Below are 27,411 nucleotides of genomic sequence, written 5' to 3' on the forward strand. Positions count from 1 at the left end.
TTGGGTTAACCCAATGCACAAGGATTGTGGGGACTTCATGCATCCTCAGGGGATTAGTCTCACCTCTTCTCACCTCACGAATCAAGGTCACTAGGAAGAGTTGTGCAAATACCCCTGAGTTAAAAAAAAAAAACCCCAAGAGAGGTACAACTATAAGCCTTTTCAATGTCATCTCTAGGATTATCATTTCCTATAAATATTTTATGTGATCTACATATTCTATGCATTTGATTAAAACTATCACCATATAACAACATGCAACATGAATAAAAGCTTTAAAAATTTATATGCAAGTAAGAAATCTCTTTGAAATTCTAATGATGCCATATGCAATAGTACTATGAATGAAAATAGGCAACGTGAGGTGAAAGAAACATTATTTACCACATGATTTTGATAAATTTAACTAAAAAGAAATGTAAACATATGTAAAATAGTGAATCAATCAAATATACTAAATTCCATTATGAATCACCCTAATTAAGATATGAAAATAGGACATGTTGGGTTCACCAAAATGTGATGTGCGGAAATAGGGTTCATTAGCTTGTATGGGCAAACTTGGAAGCTTAAGGACTATTTCCACTTAAATCACTTCAGAAGGGAGAGTGATTCAATTATTCCAATATGTTCATAGCCATAGGCAGAATTCAGTTGTCCCTCATGGGGGTACTTAAAGATGAATCTGTAGTTTATGAAGAAATATATAAATTAGGGTGACAAGATGACCTTTTATGTGCACAAAGAGACAATCGACTGGTCGACCGATTCGAACAGAAGATCCAACAAAATAAACTATAACTACCCTACAATCTAAATTTCACACAAAAAATATACAGAGCATGGCAATTTTCTTGGCTTGCTCCCACAGCTATGCCAATATACTTGGTATTCTCTTGGTAGTTTCAACTCTAAAAAAATTGTACTCTAGATATTCACGTACTTGTTTTGTATGTATTTCAGTGAGTTTGTCACCTATTCTTACACACAAAAAAAATAGAGAAAATGCTGGGCAGAAAGGGGTTTCCTTGAGTTAAACACTAGTTTTGGAATTAACCATGACATTGAATTGGATTGAACTTGTTCAAGGAAAGCATACTGATATATAACAAAGGCTAGATCTAAGAATTAAAATGTTTTATACCTTGATGATACAAAACCTTCTTTAAAGGTGATCACAAAATAATGATGCAATAACACGACTCCACAAAATACCTAAAAGAACATAAAAAAATACGTACTTGCATAAAGAATGTCGAAGGTTGCCACAATGAAGAATATGGTGGGATGAAATGCTTTGAATTCTTGAATTACCTATAGTTCTATAGTTCTCTTATGTGCTTGCAAGACATAAAATAAGGGAGGGTACCTTTCTTATATACCTCTCCCAAGTATTTTGGGGTGTAAAACTCAGAAAAGGATGACATGGGAAAATATTTCCCACTTAACCATGTTGACTATTATGTGTTTTGAACTTGGGGCAAAACTCTAGGGAGCATGTCAATGTTATCTGCAATGCTCCCAAGAGAAAGTCAAGATAATCGCCATGCTCCCTCCATTTTGGCCCCAAATTTGGACTTGAGGTCCAAAATAGGATATATAACCTAGATTGACATATGGAATTGAGTTGGAATGAAAAAGATTGAATTTGGGGGGTCATACATGCTAAAATAGGGCCTAGCGAAGTAAGAGATTACATAGGGATGCAATTTATGATGCTATAGTTATGCGATTTCTAGGTGTGTTCATGTAGTAGTAGATTGTTACCTACAATATATTATTTTTTGTTCCTTTAACTTCCCCCCAAAAATTATATCTTTTATTTTACTCCTATACCATGAACTAAGTGTCTACAACATATATTTATATTACTGTTACATTGTTCTAGCCTCTGTAGCTTGCTCAAAATATTTTCAATTAAATATTTTGGCAGTGCAACAAGAGATATACCTTTCTATAACATTTAATGGCCATGTTCGTGTAATGTTTTGGTATCTACAACAATGTGGGTGCCATCACCTCTTGGTATATGTGGGTTAGAATGAACTAAATTTAAGTTGTTTAAATTCCCCTTTAACAATGTAACATGATAACTAATTCATAAAAGATGTATAATAAAACTACTTTTTTTCATCATAAGAAGATTTACCAACTTTATGTAAAACAAAATTTTTAACTTTTTCTAACTAATTTTAATCGGGAGATGAAATGTAATCAAAGCATCAATTGAATGAAATTATATAAGTAAATAGATAACTTGTACTTTCCTTCTAAAATATATTAATATGCAATAAGTAAATGATACTTTTTAGAGTTTACTAACATAACATTTCCATTTTGGAATCTCATACAAGTCTTGGCTTATTTTATAGGAGTGAGAACATCATCAAGATGCATTACCTCGAACCACAAGCCTAACATTTTCCCACATACCTTAATTATAGAAGTGTCCCTACCCTTCAGGAGGGTACAAAAATAGGACTAGGTCTCATTTCTATCTAAGCAAGGTGTTTAGAACCTACATGGCTCTAGTTTGTCACACACTATGGGTACCTCCTAATTAGTACGACCTTCTGACTAGGAAGTGTATCTAGATCATGTGAACTGATTAGCACATGTAGAACCATGTGCTATGTTGTCCAAAGGTTTTATATAGTTTCAAGGAATGAATAATGTTCAATCATTTTTTACCAACCTACCTGGCTTGTTACATCTTGACTTAAGTTTCGGTTGACTTGACTAGGTTGACTTGAAATCACTATGACATGCTAAAACTGTATTCTATCTATTTCTTAGAGAAAAAAACTCAAGACTGAATTGGATGTACTTCACCTTTAGATAAACTTATGGATTCAAATTCAATATATTTTAATACATGCATAGGATTAATTGATATTTACTACTCCAATCATGATTCATATCAATCATTCACAATATTTACTACGTATAAAAGTAGGTTCTTCTTTGCATATTTTATGTGTACATATAGGTGTCTTTCCACATAACTATACGTTTTCACACATTCAATTACTCTCCATGTTCCCTTAATTATGTGTAATCAGTTAGAACATTACATATCATAGTCATTACAGGACTTATCAACCAACTATGATTCATTGAGTTAAAATAATCTTGGTCTACCAACCTCTTAGATTCAATTGTAATAATGCAAAATAAAGGTTATCTTCTTATTTCAATTCTCAAATAGAACCCATAAGGTCTTTATCAAGTATGATAGACAACATAATGTCATTCTTAGCTTAACAACAACTAAGTATAGATGATAAGTATTTCAATGCAAATTGTATATTTGAGTTTGATAACATGATTATGATCGATTACCACTATTTACTTGCAATCTAAGGATTGTTGCGCATGATATTATGCTTACGAGAAACAAAGACCACATCTATTTATTTATGCTTAAGTTATGAAAAAATTGATTTAATTATACATGCAAGAGGATTCTCTTATATATTCAAATGAAATGCAAACTCTGCTAGCTAAGTTGTCTGTAATTCACCTTTTCACCCAATGGAAATAGTTTTAAAATTAAGGTAATTTATTAATCATTTTATTTACTTAATGTAATAATAGATAAGTTACTCACAAATTATATTAAATAAACATTAAAAACATAACAATATATTTAAGTAAAACATTAAAAATAATAACAGTGAAACATTAGGACAATGATATAAACAAAATTGATTAGTTATAGGCCTAGGGTTTTCAGGCAAGGGAGCACTCCAGGAGGACACGATTCTTACACAAAACCCCACATGCCTTCATGACATGAAATAAATAGGGTTCTTACATAGAACCCCACATGCACATGCCTTCATGGCATGAAATAAACAGGGTTCTTACATAGAACCCCACATGCCTTCATGACATGAAATACACATAGCCTTGGCGAGGACATTCTCGGGTGTATGTTGTACCCCGAGTTGTACACACACTATATGCCCCTTCTCCAATGTCCAATGCCCAGCCACCAGACCTTAACTATCCCCTCTCTTGTGCTCCTTTCAATTTATCCTTCTCTATATTCTTCTCCTATGCCTCCTCCCCCATTCTTTATTAATTTATGGGTTTTTTATACTACCCCAAGGGTGGTTACAAAAGTCACACCCTTTCATTATAATAATGTTTCTTAATTACTTTGAAATTTATATATTCCTTTATTATAAATTCTTTCATGGGAAAAAGTCCCATAACATTTCTCCCCTTGTAATTTAGCTTTTCTCCCCTTGTAATTTAGCTATTGTCCTCAATAGAAAGAGATGCATCTACCTCACAACTCAAAGAGAAACATGTAGTCATTAACTGAATATTTGCATACTTGATTAATTTTCTATTTATATTTTACTTTACCTACATTATTTTCATCATTTAATTTACAAAGCTTCTTTTAAATATGTTTTTTATTTCATCTTTAAATATCATGCATTTGGAGAGCTTATTATAGTTTATGTGTTTAATAATTTTACTCATTCATGTAGCTCCTTTTGTGAGCACACAACACTTACCATGCATGTCTTATATATATGGTCACCCATAATTTATAAAAATACAATCTATAGACTCAACATACATTCCAAGATGATATGACAATATTCATGCATTCTAGCCTACATGAATATCCTTCATATATCAAATGAAAAAACATGTACAAAGTTATTGGGTTGATCAAAAGTTATTGGGTTGATCAAGTCCAATAAAAAAGTACAAAATCAATTAAAATATAGGAATCTTACCAAGCATCTTAAAAATATTTTTAAAAATATCAAATTATTAAAACATAATATTGGGTTTAATCATTCCTTTATTTTAATCCAAGGATGTTTGATGAGATGACACTTGACAAGGATATTGGTACCTTCTAATGATGGTTAAAGATAGTTTTTTTTTATAGGAAATTCATGGTAAAATTTACAAGAAAACTATATAGTAGTGATCCCTAGTAAGATTTATGATTCAAAGAGACCATACACACTTTGTTTGTTGTTTTTCCCATTTCTTTCAAAATGTAGTACAATATTTTTTTAATTTGAGTATATAACTATTATCTACCAAAATATTATTAATCTTGAGATGGATTATAACTTGTGAAGATAAGCCAAGCTCTTGCTTATATATATTTTTTTCATAGCCTTTTTTTTTTTTCACTACGAAAGATCAATGAGTATTTGAAATTTTAGAGGTGATTTCTCCCCTTGTAAAAAAATACACGTCCTCATGTCTAAGAGTATGAGAAACATTTTAATTCTAAATCTAGCAAACTATTATATCATTTTAACCAATGTACTCTAATAGCAAAATATTTGACTAATTTTAGGAGAAAAGTGATCCTGGGACCTAAGGGTTATGGGCCCATGATGTAACCTATAGCTTCATGTATATACCTTATACAAAAAAATTGGGGGGGTTTTCAAAATGTGGAGCATCTACTAAGAAGATAAAATTTCTAATTTCAATTTGGGTAGGACGATTTACTTTGCCTAGTGATTTATACTTTCATAAATGTTACCATGTCTACATTATCCACTACTACAACTTCATGCACCCTTTATATACAATCAATTAAGGGGGATTTATATATGTCATTAATGTTCCATTAATGGGTTATGTGTTGGCATGATAGTTTCATAGATACTTCCATACTAAAGGGAGTTTAATCAACCATTTTGAATAGTAAGAAATTTAAACTCTCCTTCCATATTTTCACATAGTTGAAAATCCCTATCATATTTATCTTGGACATAATCTCTTTCTTGATTTTAATTGTATTTTATTAAGGGTATTCTCCAAGCAAGTTATAGTTCTTTTCTTATTGTGTAATATGTTCTCTTTATAACATTATTTTATCTTTTACAAATTTCTAACAAAACACTCATTTTAGAAGGGTACAACACTTGTTCTCCACTTGTTTTTAATCTTTGTATTCTTAAATGTGTTCCATGTTGATTGTTGGATTTATATATCTTCATAATAATACACACATACATCAATATGGAGTAAAAATATATATAGGTGAAAATTTCAAACTTGTATAATTTATTATTATTATTATTTTTAGCTATCATCACTCATCCATAAAAATTGATTCAAATCTTCCATTTGCTAGCCTAGATAAGATTTGCATGTGTTGAATTACACCTAGTTGCCTCTACATGAAAACTTGAACCTAAAATTTAAAAATTTAAAAATTCAAATTAAATCCCACATCAACCTTTTCACTTATGTTATTGTACTTATGACCGTTCCCTATTCTATTTGCACACTATCATAGTATCATCATTGAACAATAATAGCATTATGAAACCCTTCATCATCTTATACATTTCTATATGCTTATCTATTGTCTATAATCATTGGATTAGTTTTCTTAAAAGTTTGATAAATTAATACTAATGTAAGTAAATTTGTGCCTGATAAATTTATTATTATTATTATTTTAATTATTTTAAATACTACCCCACTTTAGGTACAGACTCAAAGAGGTAAGACAAAATTCCATGGTCATTTATTCCTTATCAATTCACTTCCTGTCTTTGTTTACATTCCACTTGACATGTCATAGCTTTGTATGCAGAGATTCAAAACCATAGTGAAGAATAATTATTAATTCTAAATTCTCATATATAGAGTTCAAAGGATTTTTTTTATTTTTTTCCTTCTCATAGCACCAATTACATCAATGATCAACTCCATTTCTGCATACAAATATCATACTATTATCTTTGTCATGTGAACACCCCGTCAAATAAATAACTTCTGGCTTCAAGGCGGTTTAATATTTAGTTTCAATGTTTTTCTTATGGGATCGTAGGGAAAAAGAAGAAAAAATGTTTTTCAAGTTTCTTTTTGATCAATCTTTTTTTTTTTGAAATATTAATTGAAAATATTTAATTTATCAATTTACCATGCTAACAAAGTTTGGCAAATTTAAATTGTAATTTCTCTTCAAGGTAAAACTTAGCAAATTTAAATTATGATTTCTTTTCAAGGTAAAAGTTATCATATGGTTATAAGTAAAATTTTTAAGATATATTAATCCTATCATTTATGTAAATCTTATTGTTTGCCTCTAATCACTTTGGCTCTGATACCAAATGTAATTCACCTTTTCATCGAATGGAAATAGTTTTAAAATTAAGGTAATTTATTAATCATTTAATTTACTTAATGTAATAATAGATAAGTTACTCAAAAATTATATTAAATAAACATTAAAAACATAACAATATATTTAAGTAAAACATTAATAATAATAACAGTGAAACATTAGTGCAATGATACAAATAAAATTGATAAATACATATCTGTAAATCAAGGAGAAGCTAATTTCTTGCACACAAAGGATTAGTTACAGGCCTAGGGTTTTCAGGCAAGGGATAACTCCAAGAGGAAACGGTTCTTACACAGAACCCCACATGCCTTCATGAGTTGGACACACACTATATGCCCCTTCTCCAATGCCCAATGCCCAACCACCAGACCTTAACTATCCCCTCTCTGACCTTAACTATCCCCTCTCTTGTGCTCCTTTCAATTTATCCTTCTCTCTATTCTTCTCCTATGACTCCTCCCCCATTCTCTATTAGTTTACGGGTTTTTAATAATACCGCAAGGGTGGTTACAAAAGTCACACCCTTTCATTATAATAATGTTTCTTAATTACTTTGAAATTTATATATTCCTTTATTATAAATTCTTTCATGGGAAAAAGTCCCATAACATTATCTATATGATTGGCTACAAATGATTATAATGTATAAATTGATTGATTTGTAAGAAACAGAGCTATTACAAATAGATACAAACTAATAATAAAATACATATAAGAGTTTGATAGAGAATAGTTTCTGTTGAACCCAAGGCGGTATTGAGAGGGGAGTGAATCATTCTAAATAAAAATTAACGCAGCACATAAATAATTAATCAACAACACAAACACAACACATCAACGACAATATTTTCTACATGGAAAACCCAAATAGGGAAAAACTATGGTGAGAACTTTCCTAGAAAATATATCCACTATGTATATCAGATTACAATGAATGAGCTCACTAATATGGAATTTCAAACCAAGGCTAACTACTCTTGGGGTTAGATACAAAAAGACGACTTCCAAACTAGAAGCTAACTGCAAGCGCAAGATACAAAAATTATTTAAAAAGAAGGATCTCCCAATTATGAAGTTTTCCTTGAACTCTACATCAAGCGAAAAACATCAACACAAACAACACAAACTTCATCTCTCAACACTTTGTCTCATACCTCTTTTACAGTCTCAAATAGTCTGCATATCATTTAATCACAACTCTTCTTCTTTTCTCCTTATTGAATCTCACTAACTATCTTCACACCACATACTTCCTCTTTATTTTTCTTCTTTCTTCACCTCATCTACATCATCATTATACTCAAATCAGTCACAACCATTCTTTATATATAAGATAGATCATAGAAGCTTGAACCAAGTTGAACTAAAATAAAATATACCTTTTGGACCAAAACACACACATTTATCCATTTGCAAGATAAAAAGGTGACCAAAACATATCTTCCAAAGATCAATCCACTGATCCACAATCACCAAAATATAACCAATGGGATACCAGCACACAACTTGTCCATATAAACCATTAAAGATAAAAAAACAAACTCTCTAATAAAAATTGCTATAATCCGGATCTTCACATGCTTCAATAGACCCATACACATCAAATTATCTTCAAAAAATCATATTCAAACCCAAAGATAGGTTTAACATAGAATATCACAACCGATTATGAATAATGCTAGAACATCCAAAGAACACAAAGATGTTTTTGGACCATAAAACTATCAAATCAATAATACTAGAAACATAACCAAAGAAGATAAAAATATCAAATAACATCAACGACACATTCTGGACCCAAACACTTCCGAAACAACCAATAGAACAATTGCAACACCAACATAACAAGATATTTCTGCACCATAGACATTTTGGACCAACAACTATATGAAAGAGAAAGTTTGACATCAATGACAACCCCAATAATATATACTTGCAGAAAAAACTTCCCATTTGTCATTGATGAAAACACTTGACTAAACTCAACACTTGACCAACACTATAAAAACTACACTATCTCTCCCACTAGCTACTCAATCCCTTCCTCTTTTTCATCAAGAACAAAGGATACAACAATACTACACACTCCACTTCTCCCTCTAGGATTAGCCACAACATCGATCTAGGAAAACAAATAGGAATGAAAGGTCCCCCTGGAAAGATGCACCTCCATAATGCACCTAGCTAGAAGAAGGAGGAGCAATAACCCTAAGCTTCTCTCAAAGAAACTCAAATGTATCATTTTCCAATTCCTTAATGAAAATATCTGCAACCTTCTCTTTTATCTAAATGTATTGCAATTTAACTTCCTTATCAACAACATTTTCCCTTAAGTAGTGATATCTGATTGAAAGTGTTTTTCTCCTGAATGCATAATTGAAACTTTTGAAATATTTATTGCGCCTGTATTGTCACACATAATAGTAATTAATTCATCATATGTTATCTTGATCTCTTTAAGAGTCTATCTCTTCCACATTTCCTGAGTACAACAAGATACTGCCGCAATATACTCTGCTTCAGCAGTAGATAGGGAAATTGAATCTTGTTTCTTATTGAACCAAGAGACCAACTATCTCCTAAAAAGAAAGCGCCACTACTGTTACTCTTATGGCCATCAACATTTTTATCCAATCCGCATCAATGTAAAATTTCAACATAAAATCTCCACATTTTTTGTACCAGAGTCCAAAATCCATAGTACCTTTCAAGTATCTAAAAATTCTTTTCACAGCTTGCTCATGTGTCACCTTCATATTTTCCTGAAACCTAGCTACCAAACAAATAGCCTACATGATATCTGGTTAGGATGTAGTCAAATACCAAAATCTACCAATTATTGATCTATACTTCTTCTTATCAACCTCTATAGACTCATCATATTTGCTTAGCATGCAACTAATGGTCAAAGGAATTGTAACTAGTTTATGATCATCAAAACCAAATTTATTCAACATTTTTTCACATACTTGATTTGAGAGATAAAAATTCCATTTTCAAATTGAATAACTTGCAACCCAAGAAGGAAAGATACCTCACCAATCATTGACATTTCAAATTCTTTTTTCATCTCTTTAGAAAATTGTTTAAATAGGCTATCATTTCCTCCAAATATAATGTCATCAACATAAACTATAACAATTAACAATTTATCTCCACCAATCTTGAAATAAAGATTACTATCTATTGTACCTTTCCTGAAATTATATCAAAAGAAATTCCTATCTAACCTTGCATACTAGGCCCTAGGTGCCTGTTTTTATCCATACAATGCTTTCTTCAATTTACACACCATATCCTGATCTTCTGTCAACCTAAATCTATCTGGTTTCTCAATGTATACTTCTTCTTCTAAATGTCCATTCAAAAATGATAATTTAACATCCATCTAATAAACTCTAAAGTTCTTGTAAGCAAAAAATGCCAGAAACATGTGTATAGCTTCCATCCTTGGTATTGGAAAAAAAAACTCTTCAAACTTGGTGAATTAAACATTTTAGGTAATGAAAGAATAGAGAATATTTTTTATTAAGTATGAATTCTTAGTCACACAATCTTTTTGGTTGTCTTAGGTCAATCCGACAAAATATAGTACAACTTTTACATGGCTGATTAAACATAACCCTAAACCACCTTCCAAGGTGATGGGCCATACTTTCTCTTAAATTGCTATAATTTAATGATTATGATAAATTTCCTTCCTAAAATGCTTATCATTACATGGTGCTAATACATATTTTTCATAAAATGTGTATAATTTAATTTTTATTATATTTTTTTTCTCTAAATTCATTGCAATATCATTGGTGACCACACTACCCCTTGTGCTCAAATGATTATAATTACATTGGTGATCCCACTGGCCTTTTTCATTAATTGACTATAAATTCATTAGTGATTGCACCACCCATTGCCTTTAATAGACTATAATGTTATTGGTGATGACACCACTATTTTCCCTTAATTAATAAAAAAGGTGGATAATTGAAACATAATTAAATATAAAAAAAAATTAAAATAAGTGATTCAAGTAATGCTAATGTTGGGGTCCCATGGACTAGGGTTTCCTAAAACCATTTTTTAGGAATATTTTAAATTTAGTGCTCTCATTAATTTTGTAGTGTAGTTTAGCTTAAGAGTTTAATCTCCTAAATTTAAGGAAGTCTGTGGTCTCATGAATTTTGTAGTGCAGTTCCACCTTAAATATCAAATCTAAAAAAAAAAATTTCTACATTTGTAGTGTGGAGTGTATTTCAAATGCAAGATCTTGTTTTAAGAATTTGTCCAACACAACCAAGTTCTAGAGCACAATGAATAGCACAAGAGAGAGACAATAGATTTCATAAGAACAAACTGTATTATAATCAAGATGCAAATACTATCAACTAGATCATTACATACAATGTAGAGGAGACTTCTTATAAAGGAAAAGACATATGGATATGTAAGCAAACAATCATGACATGTGGCTCAATGAGAAACAAGGATAGGTTTGGTAGGTAGGAGAAATAATAAAATATTATATAAGAGGTGGATCACCCACCGAAGGTGGAATGTAACAACAAGGTAAGATCACAAAAGGTGGAATTTCTCCTATATTCACCATCCCTATGTGCACACTTTTCTAAGTGTCTCATATGGACAAACTACTATGAAATGCATTACCCTAAGTAAATTTAAGTAAATTGTAATTATGAGACATAATTTACACCAACTCCTCCCTTAAGTGAAACTTAGGGGAATGTAGACTCAAGCTAACAATGCAAGATAGGTCTCGACTACTAGGCCATGTTAGATGTCCATGTACAAATGAAAATACACACAAACCAATGCAATCCATCACAAATAGAGAAAAAGAGAAAAACCTAATGGAAAAAGACTCAAGATTTATGGAACCTTTGAAACCTGCTCAAGTGTCCCCATGTTGATGCTGGAAGTTATCCCCTCCAAATTAGGTGTACTAGTCCACACTGCTAAAAAAGGCACTTCAAGATCTAGTGGAGATGAATGTAGAACATAATCCAAAGACTCATGTGTCTCCTCTATAGATAAAGAGAGCTCCTCCAAATATTGTACATAATAATCCACAATCATGTCAACCTTGAAAGAATGATCATGTAGAGAATGAACAAGAGGATCAGAGTGTTCCCTTGCAACAATTGAAGAAGGACCACCTTCATCAAAGAGAAGATGAATATCATCAATGGTGTCTCCGAAATCTGCAATGTAGGACTCCATAAAAAAACATGTAATGTCTGTCAAGTAGTCATCCCAAGGAACTAAAACTAGAAGACAAGGAATGCTACACTGAATCACAAGAAGGCAAAACTGTCACATTATCTACATCATTAGGTGCAATAGGTGATGTGATATCAATAGGAGGACATGAAATGCAAGGCTCAATAATGTGGTCACATGTGAGATGTATGATCCACCACCCCTCTAGCAATAATAGCTCTAGTCTTCAAGTCTCTAATGATAACAGAATTAGGTGTGAACTCCACAATTTTCCTTGTTATCCCATGAGTGATCTAATAGATGGAAAGTAGATTGTTTATCAAATGGGGTACACACAACACATAATTGAAGGAGTTATCCCCAATATAAATAGATCATTTCCCAATCATATTTATATATGTATTATTTCCCATCAAAATCGGTGGCATGTTGCAAGGCTCAAATGAAGAGAACATAAACTATAAAGATGCCATATGATGAGAACATCCTGAATCTAGAAGCCATCTCCTTGAATCATGACTTGTAGTATCACAAACAATTTGTCCCTTTCCTTTCGACTACAAGAAAGGGGAAGGAGATGAACCCTTCTTCTTGTAAGTGGCTAGCAAATCAATGTTGATCTTCTTGAAGATGTTTATCGATTCATCAATTTTCTTAGAATGGCAACGATGCTCATCATGACCACTTTTCTTGCAATATAAACAAAAAGGCCTCTCATTATATGATTTTTCCTTTTAGGTGAGGAAGTAGAATTATTTTTTTGTGGAAAGGAAGATTGTTCTCTATCTTATTATGTCATAAACTTAAACTAGTTCTTCTTATTATTGGAATCCTTTCCTTGATTCACTTGATTATCCACCAAAGCCTTGGAGTTTGAAGACTTGATAATCGCAATGCTCAACAAATTTGATTGCTCCAAAATCAACATTTCTATGAATGAATCAAATGTGGGGATAGTGAATGAACTACCCATTGTCAAGCGATGGGTTTGGAAGCTAGAAACAAATGATGCATACTCTGACAGAAGCTTTCCCAATAGGCCATAGACCAATTGTGAATCCTTCTGATCAATGCCACAATCCTTCAACTATGCTCTTAGCTCATTTGCCTGGGTGACATAATCTTGGATTATATCAAATTTCTTGGGATCCAACATTGTGAGATCATTATCAAGTTGATAGACTCTAATCTCATCAATTTGACCAAACAATTTTGCCAAGACATCCCATACATCTTTAACTGTTTTACACTTGTCAATGTGAAAGATAAGATCATTTGATATGTATTTCCTTAATGTACCAATAGCCATAATGTTTTTAGTGAGTCATTACATGTGAGCTTTAGGATCAATTAGTGTACTTATAGTTCCATCAATATAGCGAGTTAATCATTTTTCCATTGGCTTACTCCATACATCAATTTTTCATGAAGCATAGTTATGTGGAGATAAAATTATAAATTTAGGAGAACCCATAGCACCAAAATGAAAGAGCACTAAGAAAAGAGAGGCAAAATCACACATGACACCCCCCAAATTCACTCAATCAAATAACCTTCCCAAATTACTCAATCAAAGAACCCCCCAAAATGATGAATGGGCACTTTATACTTAGTGCGTGTACAATGGGCCACTTGCAAAAAAGGGCAAAGTGGAATTCTCATTTAAATTTAATAAATACCTCAAATAGGCTATAAGAAAGCCCAACAAAAACTGCAAGTGATCTAAACTGAGATCCAAACAAAATACAAGTACCAAATAGCCCAAAAATGAATAAATACCTGAAAGTACAATTTCTACTCAAAATGTTAAAAATTTGATAGCACCAGTGAAAGTCAATGAAAAAATATGCACTTTAAAAAAATAACACCTAAAAAGGAGGTCGTATGACCCCGAACGAAGCCTCTAAAGTTGCAAAATTGAGGATTATATAGGTACAATTATGAAAAATTACAAATTGTGAAAAATATGTCCACAAAACTAAAAAATTCCACCAGCATTGTGAAGAGAACGAAAAATTAGGCCAAATTAAAAAAAAAATTGCATAAAAAAAGGAGCTAAAATAAGCAAGTTATGGCCCTCCAAAGTTGGCCTGCAAAACCAAAAAGCTCATTGGAGAGGGGCTGAATTTTTTTTTAAAAGTGTTGACATAATCATTAACTGGGTTAAATTTGACAGTTGTATGACTGTCGCCAAAACTTCACCTTTCTGCTTGTGCGGATGTCTATATAGTACAACTAGATGGCATGGATAAATTGTGTAGTGACATGTGTCTACAGTCTGTATGGAAAATTGTGTGGCACGGTGAGTTGTCGTCCATACGAACACGTGGCAAGATGATGTGGCATAGTGACGTGTCTAACCGTACAATGATGTGGTTGATTACTATGCAGATGATTGCACAGTCCATACTGCTAATGTGCCTGGATGAGTTGGAAGTACAGACGAATAAATATGTACCATGTGTATCTGCTGGTTGGACAACTCCTACAAATGAAATTATGCCACATGTTCAGTGATCTATCACTGACTAAGAGAAGGTTGGAGAAAGAATACCAACCGGGTGGGAGGAGTCGCCGGTGGTGACTGTCGGGCGGAAGACGATGAATGTTGGGTGGGAGGGGAGCCAAGGAGTGGCATAGCCGGCAAGTTGGATGCACTGGCCGATGACTAATAGAAGATGTCAAAGGTTGTTGGGAGAAGCAGTGGGCACTCAGAAGAAATACACAACTTTGATGGTGGGAGCAGCTTGAGGCATCGGGGGCGAGAAGAAATAAAATTGTTGATGCACAGAGAACATGGTTGGCAAGAGAATCAGTGGTCAGGATGATAGTGGCGAGATCACTGAGGAAGGACGACTGGTGGATAGACTTTGTAGAAAATACACTGTGACAGCATACAGTTGCGAAGGGGGTGACCCCCCAAAAATGAACTCTTTTTTTTTTGTAATTTTAAAACCTTTTACAATGAAACAATAAAAACAATGATTTTTGATAAAATAAAAAGTTGAATATAAATATTGGAGAAATTTTTTTATTTTATTTTATTTTTTGAAAATCCGAACCATACTGGTTGAATATGCTAAAACATTTCTCCAAGGCCCCGAAATCAATTTTCACCCAATATAGGCAAATTTATACTCAAAATTGATGGAAATTGCTTCCAAGACTTAATGGTGAGGTTGAAATCAGCATAGGATGCCCCCAAAATATGCAACTCCCCAGATCTGAAAATAGAATTCTCCAAAAAGACTACTCAATGAAGCCCCAATGACTTTGATACCATGTAAGAATTTGTCAAATATAACCAAGATCTAGAGCACAATGAATTGCACAAGAGAGAAAGAGACAATAAATTTGATAAGAATAAATTGTATTCTAATCAAGATGCAAATACTATCAACTAGATCATTACATACAATGTAGATGAGCTCGCTTATAAAGGCAAGTCCATATGGATATGTAAGCACACAATCATGACATGTGGCTCAATGAATAGGTAGGAGAAATAATAAAATATTCCACAAGAGGTGGATCACCCACCAAAGGTGGAATGTAACAACAAAATAAGACCACAAAAAGTGAAATTTCTCCTACATGCATCATCCCTATGTGCACACGTCCGTAAGTGTTTCATATCTAAACTACTATGAAATACATTACCAAGTAAATTGTAATTAAGAGACATTTTTTACACCAAAACTTGTCAATAATTTTTTACTAAATTATATGAAGGAATAGAACTAAAGATGTCATTCTAGTTTTATGAAAATCTTATGTATCCCATTATGCCATATGACCATATTAATATCTACAACCAAAAAAAAACTATTCTTCAATACATGCATACTCTTTGTGATTGTGGTTGGAACTTAAGATGATAAAATAAACAAGAGCTGCACTGCAGCGCAATTCCTGCTAGAGGTGGCAAAACAGTTTTGACAATACTTACAAAATTTAGATTTGGAGGCATGTCAATTGTTAATGCAAAACAGTTTACATCTAATTTCACTGTCATTTTTAATTGTAAAGAGGGGAGGCAAGCAAGAAAATACAAGTGATAAAAGCCTTAGCTATTTTTCATATTTGACAAACAAACACGAAATATAGCCCAAAAGCTATTTAGATTCCCAAATAGTACAGCCCAAAAGCTATTTAGATTCACAATCATCTAAGTATAAAAATTATGCTATAATCCATGTCAATTTATATGACAGGATCTTTCAGTTTGCCAAATTGATGGATGCTATATAGTGGCCTCAATCCATTCATGAGTTTCCTTTTCCATGGTTTTCATTAAGGTAACTTTTTGTTATGCGTTAGAAGCTGGAATGTAGCAAGTACTCCTTTGAAATAATTTTTTCTTTGAAAACACTCCATTTACAAATAAAGAATCTTTCAAGTGAACCCTACGTGGATATTGGAGTGGGCCGTGAACATAATTTTTTCTTTGAAAACATACTCCATATCCAAGTAACAGATCTGTTTGTAATAGATTTTGAACAAGGTATATGATATAGATTTCAATCTATGAGCTTAGGTACAAGGCCGGAGGAGAGTACACACGGTATCCCATTATATACAAATGTCTTAAGTTTAATTATTAAAGGTGCCAATACATGCTATATGGGGTTTGAATCTGGTAATGAGTTTTGGTTCCCATTAAGATAGCTTTCTATTTAGGGGTAGAAGGAAGCTATTAAGAGTTCCTTTCGTTTAAACCTTAAACTGCAGGATGGAAGAATATTTCATGTCCATCATGATTACTTTTTAGTTTTTAATGTTGAAAAACTATGCATGTACTATGCATGTACTGTAATAGTAGTGAAGGGTTTTTTTCGACGTTAAGATTTGAAACTACAGTATATGTGCATTATTGCATAGCATTTGATAAAATTATTAGATTCTATATTTTTAGTCTGTTAGATTGATCAGAAGTAAATCTGAAACAGTGGAAAAATATTTTTATATTTTTTTAGTTTTTTCTATATGTTAGTAATTGGCATTTTTTAAGGTTTTCGGGGCATTTTTAGCTCTTGAAAGTTTGGCCTACCCTTTAGAACATTGCCGAATGGGCAAGTTCTTTCGAGTCTTGTGCATAAAGTTATGCTAGTTAAAGTTAGGACAAAATTTTATATAGTTTTTTCAAATTTTCGTAGTTTTAGATTTTATTATGTAAATAAACAAGATGTGACTGTTGGGTTTTGATTCACAAGGTATTGTTGTATGTTGGATTTTTGAATTGAATAGATTACTTTTTGGCTTGCTTCAATTCTATGCTTTCTTATTCATGTAAACAAAATTTACAATACCACAGGTTCTCACTGAGGTGTTGTCATCCGAATCCATAATTCAGATCATAAACAGCTGAACATGCTTTGATTGTAGCCATCCATGATTCAATGTAAACAATCTATACTTATTAGGAAAGAATTCTAACTGTTAATCTATGCATTTTTATTGTTGTTTTGCAGCAGCTTATTGAGACATATGACCTTGATGACCAGTCTCAGCTGCAGGTACTCAAAATGGCATTTGATAGATGCATTGGTCAACACTTAGAATCCAGTATAGACATAGTTATACCACGATATATGCCTCTTGTTGCAGGTGAACATCATTAAGTCTACAGGTGAATCTCCAGCGAAGATTAATTTGCAGGTTACAAATAGCAGCCCATCCTTAATTCCTCATTGGGGTGCTGTTAGGAGTGGTGAGAAGTAAGTTTTCTTCTTTCTGGTAGCTGCTTCATGGAATTTTTTTAATATCATTTTCATTCGTTTATTCTAATCAGCAGAAATTGGATACTTCGATCACATTGGCCCAGTGGAACAAGATATTATAAAAAGAGAGCTTTGAGAACTCCTTTCACAAAGGTAAGTTTTCGTCTGCTGTGAATTTTAAGTGCCACCTATACATGCACGGTGGATTTAGATAACGGAATTGACTTCACTCACATTCCAGGCATTGTGACCTCATTGTGACCTCATTGATAACGGTGTCCACTTTAAATTAGCTTATGCATTCTTGGTTCTCATGATTTTTCAGTCTCGGGATAAATCTTTGTTGACAATTGAGATACATGACTCAAACATATCCTCATATGAATTTATTTTGTATAATTAAAGAAGCCTTAAGCACTTACTAGAGAAGTTCGTGCAGTATTTGACATCTCCATTTGTTGCTAATGTAGCACTTAACAATCTTGCTGACTACTTTAGGAGCATTCATCAATGTTATAAATTATTTCTGTTTCCTAGCTGAAATAGATGGTCTTTTCATTTACCATGATTTGATTTTTTTTTATTTTTCTAATTGTTTGTTTCCGAAAAAGAATTTTTTGAGTATCTATGCTTGGGTTACAGTCATTTAATTTCATTACTTAACAAGTTATATTATTTAACCAAGGTTGTTGAAATCACCGAGAGAAATAAGATAAAAAATGCTTTCTCAACTCAACAGATACAATACGTATGTTGTTCACAAGACATTACCAGGAACACAGTAAGAATCCTTCCATTAATACAGTCTTTTTGAGACATTAAGTAATATATTAAGTTTAGAAAATATCAGTCAATTCTGAATGTTTAACACTTTCAAATTCAAAACTCAAAATTTAATATATGTAATTTAATTCGTTCCCTGACACATGAATTAGTTGAAAAGATTTCAAAACTCTCAAGAAACTGCCTTCGCTACTGTAGATACGCGCAAGTTGGATATTTTGAAAAGGCTTTAGAAACTTCCAAGCAAATATAGTTGGCCAGTGAAAAGCTTGATTCCATAAGCTTCACCAGCACCCTCCCTTCTTGCACTAAAATCCTGCTCTTTGATTCCTTCCTCCCCTATGCAGCACCCACACACAATTTGGAAGACTTTTTTTAACCAAAATCTGGAATATGGACAGAATGACAGAATGGATCTGTTGAAAAAGATTTAGAAACTCTCAAAAAAATGCAGACGATTTAAATTACATATATTAAGTTTTGATTTCTAGACTTCAAAACCTTAAAACCTTAAACATTCAATTGACTACCTTCTCTAGACTTAATATGACGAACCGAACCAGACTCCATGTCATCCTATGCCCGATTCCTCTCATTCGCTTGATACGAGAAGGGGACCGCTTGTATCTTTTTCCTTTCAGCGTTAAAAATTTAATTCTCCTCGGCCTTCCTCACCAATTCATAACCATGAAATTTTCAATCCTTCATTCTCCTAGCAAAATCATGGTAGATAATGGAAACATAAACGAATGCCTAAAAAGAAGTATAGTCTCATGGCTGCTACCAGTTCGGATGTGTACAAGGTGAACGTTTTTGAAATGCACTGGGAAGGCGTAAAGCCCAATACTTTTGCTAGTGTCCTCCCTGCTTACATTACTTGACAGAGTAAATCTACAATCTTAATCTGGCATTCTGAAACGCCAAACATAAACCAATAGCAGAGGGCCAAAATACTTTATGCAACTGCGCTGATAAAAGTAGGGAGCTTAAAATAAATATGAAAAATCTTGAATTGGCATTGGTTATTTGAGACACATAAAGGATATTAATATTAGGATGAGTATATATTAATTAAAAATTAGTGTTAGAAAAAAAAATATTATTATATATTAAATTTATATTATTTAAGTGGAATAATAAAAACGTAAAGTTTTTAGCTACAAATCAAAGGAAATTAAGGTTTCCTTTGATTTAGGATTCATATGACAAAATATTAAATTATATATGGCATTTCTTGGCACTTGGATATTTTTGACATCTAGTGTTGCCATCAAAGTCAAAGGGAGAGATTGTTGCCAATTTGGAGGAATGGGTTATGTGTTGCATTGATGTTTGTCATTGATGTCAACACTAGTTGTTTTGCTGTCTACCGGGTTCCGATAGAGAGGCTGGATTACGATGTTGATCTGAAGATCTTCTCTGGTATGTTTCGGCTTGTGGAATTGGTTTAGATTGGTTATTCATGTGTTCCTAGTGCGTATCACATTCAGATGGTTCGGGATTTGATGATCCAAAAACTATCATTTGTTCTAGTAAGTCTTTTAGTTACCGATAAGGGTTTTACTAGGAGAGCTTTGTTGAAGATCTTTTGATGGATCCGATAAGTGGTGTTGGTGCAACTTCTAGAAGGTTATCAGGATGTGAATGGTTATCATGTTCGTGTTCCAGTTGCTCGGTGGTGTTTTATTTGGTTTATGGCGACCTATTTTAGGTCCAGTCTTATTCTGTTAGGTTATGGACCAGTTTATGTAACGTGTTGGTTGTCACTCTTGATGCGTTATTGGTTGGATTTATTGTTTGGTTTATGTTGTTTTCATCTTAGGCCGACTTGGTTTATCATTGGTTTGTGAGATTATATAACGGATTTATTGTATTATCTTTTAGGTGGCCAACCTAATTGTTTAGGTCTCGGGTTGGTATAAATATGATGTAAGATCACTTTTTAGATCGTGGTATGTGGGTTATGGGATTATCTGTGTGCGAATAAAGTTGTAATCATATGCAAAGGTTTTGGTCAGTCATAGGTGATTGAATTGGGTTTGTGTAAGAGGTTTAAGACCTCCGGTATTGAGCTTAACTGAAACTGTACTCAAGCATAGTAGATGTTATTCTTGCAGTTCAGTCATCTTTCTGGACTGTAGTCTGGATTTCTTTTATAGTCAGTGAGGCTCCTTTTGTGATGAGTAGTGCGCACTAGGTTGTTGGCCTTCTTGCATGTGCAGGCCCCTCTTATTGTAATCACATACTTACTACAGAAGTATTATCTGATTGTGGGTAGTCTTTCCACTGTGGTTTTTCCCTTTGTCGGGTTTTCCATATACAAATCTTGGTTTTATGTGTTGTTGACAGTTGGTAATTGTTCTGTGATTTATGTTTGTGCTTAATTGATATATCTATTATTCTGGTATTTGGTTTATGCATTCTGGTGAAATTGTGTGCTTAAAGTTGCATAATTTGTTGACAATTGATTCATCCCCCCCCCCCTCTCAGTTGTCTATTGGTTATCCTAACACTATCTACCCTACATTTTCACCATCTCCCCAATTCTACCCCCCATTATGGAGTCTTGATTTCTAGGACCAAAGTGTACCATGCCCTAGCCTGTGATTTTTTTAGTGGCTAATATTCACCAATTGGCTATTTTTTAAAATTTGGAAATTAAAATTTGGATAATAATTCAAGTTTTAAGGTGACCTAAATTGCCACATTTTTAAATTTTTTTATTTTAATCTTATTTCAATCGCCAAAAAGTTTATTTTATTATTTTATTTCAATCGCCAAAATATTCGATACATGATTGGATTAGATTTGCCAAAATTTTAGAATTTATTGTAAAAAATTTAATTAATTTACCAATAATACATCATAATTATTAGTTACTTTAGGGTTTTATCAACAATATTTAGTTGCAACCATTGATTCAAAATATAATCTAATGACCATCATTGCATTCAATGAGGTAAATTATACCTACAAGTTGTAATGCTCATGGGGGGTTGAGTTGTTTTTCAATTGTTGACCTCAATGCAAATCAATGGTATAAAAATAACTTTAGGCCCCATGAGTATTGCAAATTTTAAATACATTTTATCTAACAAAATACAAAAAAAGCTATTAGATTAATTTAAATTAAAGGTAGTATCTAAATTAAGCAGTACCTACCCTTTAAACGCATTAATGATTTCCACCTTAGGCCTCTACTTTTCTGTAAAAAATTATTTGTTTTAATAAAATTAAATTTGCAATAGTAATTAATTCATACTCGTATTATTTATTCGCCAAAATTTTCTACCAAAAAAAATTATGTAAAAAAATTCGCCAATAAAATTAATATTTTTCTTTTAAAAATGAGAGATTCGCCAATAAAAATTATTAATTTTGTCCAAAATAAATAAAAAATTCGCCAAGATTTTATATCTTTTTTTGAGGGGAGCTTTCTTAAAGTTATCACTACATGGGCCTCCTAATTAGGCCCCAAATGAAAGCCTCATGATTCGTCAAGATTTAATATCTTTTTTTGAGGGGACTTTTTAAAGTTATCACTGTCGTGGGCCTCCTAATTAGGCCCCAAATGAAAGCCTCATGACGGTCATCAGTAATGAGTTGTAATTTGGATATAGTGGTGGCCTACTCTACAAATTTAATCAAATCTTTAGGCAGACAAGTATAAAAGGAGGTCTACCTCTCTTGTTTGAATCTAACTGAAATCAATATCTCAATTAAACTATAACAAATTCAAGTCACCAAAAAATCAGTCATTCATCAAGCATTGGAGCAGAAGTGAAGTTAAGTTCAAGCATTGAAGATGGAATTCACGATCAATGTTTAATGAAGAGATTCTACATGAAACCCTCATTACTTTTCAAATTCAATTTTTCCATCAGAATAGAAGTACTTTATTATAATACTTCATTACATTTGGCAATTCAATTTCATGGTTAAATTCAAAATTAGGGTTCGACCTAAGGAAACACCTATTCGAGTTGTCCTGGGGAATTTTGACAGAGTGAGTAGTGATGAATGGGTTCATCTTTTGATGATAGAAAATTTTGAGGACTAAGGCTGATCTGTGTTCGCCAGTTCCGAAAAATTGGGCTGAACTTCTAAGAATAGGTTCTAGACATCTCTTTTTGCCAGATCCAAGTTTGTGGCTCAATAGGATATATGTAACTTACTAATTATGTTAGTTTTTTTCAATAATTCATGGGTTTGCCCTTATTTCACAGTTACATTATAAATTTAATTAAGAAAGAGGATAATTAACCCAAACTAGTTAAATCCAATCAGAATTTTAGTCTTTCTCTTTGTGATTGGGCCTAGATCTATTGGGATCAACTATCTTTTAATGTAATTTGGCTAACTAGACTATTTGATGGGTTTACTTAGTAGAACACTAATTCCTAATTTTCCATCCATTGTAATAACACCCAAACTCAATCCAAGCACAACAATGGTGAATTACAATTGAGAGAGAGCCAACTCCCTTCTCTGCAAGAGACCCCAAGAACCCCCAAAATTCTTTCTACCTCAATAGAAGGCAATGGTAAGGATTCTAGCAAATAATCACACTCCTCCTGAAAAGGAGCATTTGTAGGAACAACTAGGGTGACCCCATATTGGAGCACAAAGATCATAACCACAGAACCAGCTTGTCCAACTAGCACGAAGACTAACCCTAACAAAATCTGTAGCTAAAACCTCCTTAATAGTATCAACAATAGTAGAAAACACCATCTTAGAGGAAAAAAACAAACAAAAAAAAAACTACATACATAGACCATTGATCCATCTTCCATCCTAAGTCACCCAACTCTTAGGCAAGACCCTAGTAAACTCTAAACTGCCTCGATAGGATTAGTAGCAACTAGAGCCATATCATAAGTTTTTAAGGAAGAAAATTTAGGAGCAAGGCTAACCACATAGCCCACTTGAATAGGACCAGGATCACCTTTAGTCGTAGAAGCCACTACAAAAGGATCTGCAAAATCGACCTCAATCACATGAACCACCTCCATAGGTTTTGGAAAAGAAAACATAGGAGAAGAAACCCTACCAGAAATCCAAATCTGACCAAAGCACTCTCAACTAGTTAGCTCCAAAAGGGAGACCTAGTGAGCTCCACGAAGGACACAAAGCCAACAAGAAGTCTGACCAAGTACACGGGTATGAGACCCCATCTTCACCTTTCACAACAACTAAGCGTAAGACGCCAGCATAAACCACTACTAGCACCAGAGGCACATAAACTCTCATCCCGCTGAGAGCCAAGGAAGGTTTTGTGAACAAGCATACACCATGGCAGAAGGAAACCAAGGAAGATGCCTATTTCAGATTGTAACTGGAGGAAAAATCCAACCCACAGCCATGCACGTAGTAACAGTCACGGGACAAAGAGACCCCAAACCGCCACCAAAACAGAAGCCAAAAGGAAACATAGGCCACATAGAGGTGTGGGAAAACGTGCAACATAGAGGCCACAACCCAACAGACAGCCTTGATAGGCCCACCCAAAACATCGCCAACAGCCACAGGGATACCACCTCCAACACTAATAACGCCTAGAAGACAACAATATCCTTAGCCAATGGTCATTGGATTGAATATTTTAACTCTTTGTCCGTGTCTTAACAGAGAAGAAGAAACGCGGAGCCTAAATATATCAACAAATTCAAGAATGGCTTGTTTCAGTATTATGTCTTTCTTTGTGTGCTTATCAATCCTGGGAGCAGCTTATCCAGAAATATAATGACGAAGTTTGACAATTGTTCGTGTCACATGTAATTGACGAGAATCATATGGCATTAAGGGTTGTGCTTTTAATAATTTGAAAAAACGGATGTCAAACTAAGAAAAGCATTAAAGAAGACCTTGTTCAAAATAAGTAGTTTTCAATAAATTTGAAATAGCAGAAACTTTGCTTTAATTGCATAGAGAATATTTTCTCTATGCTTTATTCCTCACACAAAATCATCACATAAGAAAAGTTAATTTTCAGATATGTCAATTGGTATGACATTAGGCTTACTCTCAGCAGCCTTTGGAATTGTCAGAGTCATCACTCCTTTCATCATGTTGGCCATCACTTGATCCAACATGGCATTCTCTGGCAGGCGGAAGTGACGAGAGAATGTGCCACGTGGGCTCTCCAAATGATGCCATTTGTCATTTATGTCCACCTCATCCTTTTTAAACTCTCCACTTATGCGAATAACACGTTGCTCGTTTTCTACTTCAACTTTAACATCCTCTTTTTTCAAACCTTCAAAAACAAAATATGAAAAACATTAAAATCCATTTAATCTTTGATAAATGATACTGAGAAATCACAATTTACCGAAAAAAAAACAAAAAAAAACCCACATGAATCCATTAACAATACCAGGTATGTTAGCTTTGAAGATGTGAGCTTGATCAGTTTCAAGCCAATCCACAGGAATATGAATGGGGAGTATGAGGTCCCACAGATGATCAGTTGGGTGTGATTTCCAGTGGATCCATCACAACCCCACCTCTTCTACCCTGACCATTATTACTCTGTGCCATAGAAATACTATCAACCTCCTCTTCTCACTCACTGCAAACACCCAATAAAAACCACCAAAACATAACCAATCTTAGCAATCTTAACTAAACAATGGAAATTAAATAACTTCAGAAACTGCAATTTAGCCTACCAAAACAAACTGCTAAAAGCGAAACGTCTGAAATATTGTAAACTCGCTGGAAGTCGAAAGAATCATACGTTACTTTTGAGAAAGATGAGGTGGGAATATAATTGACAAATAGATTCATACATTCATCAACGCTGGAATTTGTAGTTATTTCTTAAAATCTTATTTTTATAATGTAGAAAAAGGTTTCTTTATGAATTTGCGATGTATTCTTTTAGGAGTACAATAATATGTTCAATAGAAAATTTCAATGAAATTTAATACTAAACTTTAAAATTTAGAATTTAAAAAAATATTATTGAGTATTAGTTAAATAATAGTTATAAAATCATTCAATTTTTTTAAGTTTTAGTATATTTATGTTAAGAAAAATTTAGGTGAAATGTTTGGAGATTTATTATTCTTAATGTAACAAATATAATTTCTAAAATGGTGCCTCTTCCAAAATAATACATCTAATTGTCTTTTTATAGGTTTTTTTCAAAATAGGTACATTAGTTAAGTTGTTGAATTGTTTCATAATTATTTTATTTAGTAAAAGAATTATTTGAACTGTTATAATAAAAGTATTAGCATTTTTTTTTTGAAAGTATTATGTAATTCTAAACATAAAATGGTAAATAGTTAAATAATTCAATATATAAAAATATATTGAGAAATATACTTTTATTATTTTTTATATTATTTATTTTAAAGAGTTGTTTTATTTTTAATAAGAATATAATAAAATATAAAAAAGGTATTCTTGAGTTTTAAAAAAGATAGGTATGTTAATTTAAATAAAACTTATCTTATAATTATAAGTTTTTATTTATCAAATATGTAATTTTTTTAGGGGAGGGTGCATATATGTGCACAATATAACTTCAGAGAGCACTTGGGGTGTCATGTGGACCTCCAAATTTTTTTAATTTCCATGTAGAATCTAGTGCTTAAACCAAAAAAAATCATTTTTTAAAATTACATGATTTATCCAAGGTGTTAACAATTTGCAATTTGCAATTTAGGGCTCACCCCCACAACATGCATGACACATTGTCTGAAATGGTCTTTGTGGCCACATGGCATGCCACAACTCTACCACACTTTAATCTAACTTACAATCATATCATTTATTGATCATTGCCACCTAAAACTATTCCTTGTAGTTGCATTAAATTTGGGTCCCTTCTCCTTACATCCACCACATTGCATACAAATATTGTGCATTCGATCATTAAATGCTTCCACCTCCTCACCACTTGAGCCAACTTTCATTCTTTTCATTCTTGCATCTTTTAAACTCTTTGTGACAAAGGCACCTTTTGGTTTCTACAAGTTAACATATTGCTCCAAAACATGTTCACTTTAGACACTAGTCTCCCTCCCACTTTGGTGATGGATACACCTCGGTTCTTCAATAGCTTGGGTCTATTCCCTCCCACATAGGTAGATAAGTGTTATACTAGTTGTTATTGCAATTTTCTTGTGGTTTGGTTTTCATTTACAAACCATTTTGGTGTGCATTTCCATTTTCCTTAGCCTTTTTTGGATTTACTTTAACCTTCAATTTGTTGGCAATAGCTTGGGTCTATTCCCTCCCACATAGGTAGATAAGTGTTATACTAGTTGTTATTGCAATTTTCTTGTGGTTTGGTTTTCATTTACAAACCATTTTGGTGTGCATTTCCATTTTCCTTAGCCTTTTTTGGATTTACTTTAACCTTCAATTTGTTGGCAGGTATGGACCCATAGCTTCAATGGCTACCCATCACACACAACTTGACTTTTTCAACTCATATCTGTCGACCCAAGTGAGGATTCAATCATCTTTAAGGCACACCTATCTCCATTTTCCATTTTATATTATTATTTTTTAAAAAAT

General features: G+C 32.9%; 1 protein-coding gene across 1 annotated transcript; it reads right to left on the reverse strand.

The window, feature by feature from the left end:
* Nucleotides 1-24,860: 24,860 nt before the first annotated feature.
* LOC131030683 (17.6 kDa class I heat shock protein-like) lies at nucleotides 24,861-25,668 on the reverse strand. Its single transcript, XM_059212765.1, has 3 exons — nucleotides 25,626-25,668; nucleotides 25,256-25,315; nucleotides 24,861-25,135 (listed from the first exon to the last, which is right to left on the reverse strand). Exons 1-3 carry the CDS (start codon nucleotides 25,666-25,668, stop codon nucleotides 24,861-24,863), a joined length of 378 nt encoding a protein of 125 aa, XP_059068748.1.
* Between the last annotated feature and the right edge of the window lie 1,743 nt (nucleotides 25,669-27,411).

The sequence above is a fragment of the Cryptomeria japonica genome, chromosome 10 (genome assembly GCF_030272615.1).
Source record: "Cryptomeria japonica chromosome 10, Sugi_1.0, whole genome shotgun sequence".
NCBI lineage: Eukaryota > Viridiplantae > Streptophyta > Pinopsida > Cupressales > Cupressaceae > Cryptomeria > Cryptomeria japonica.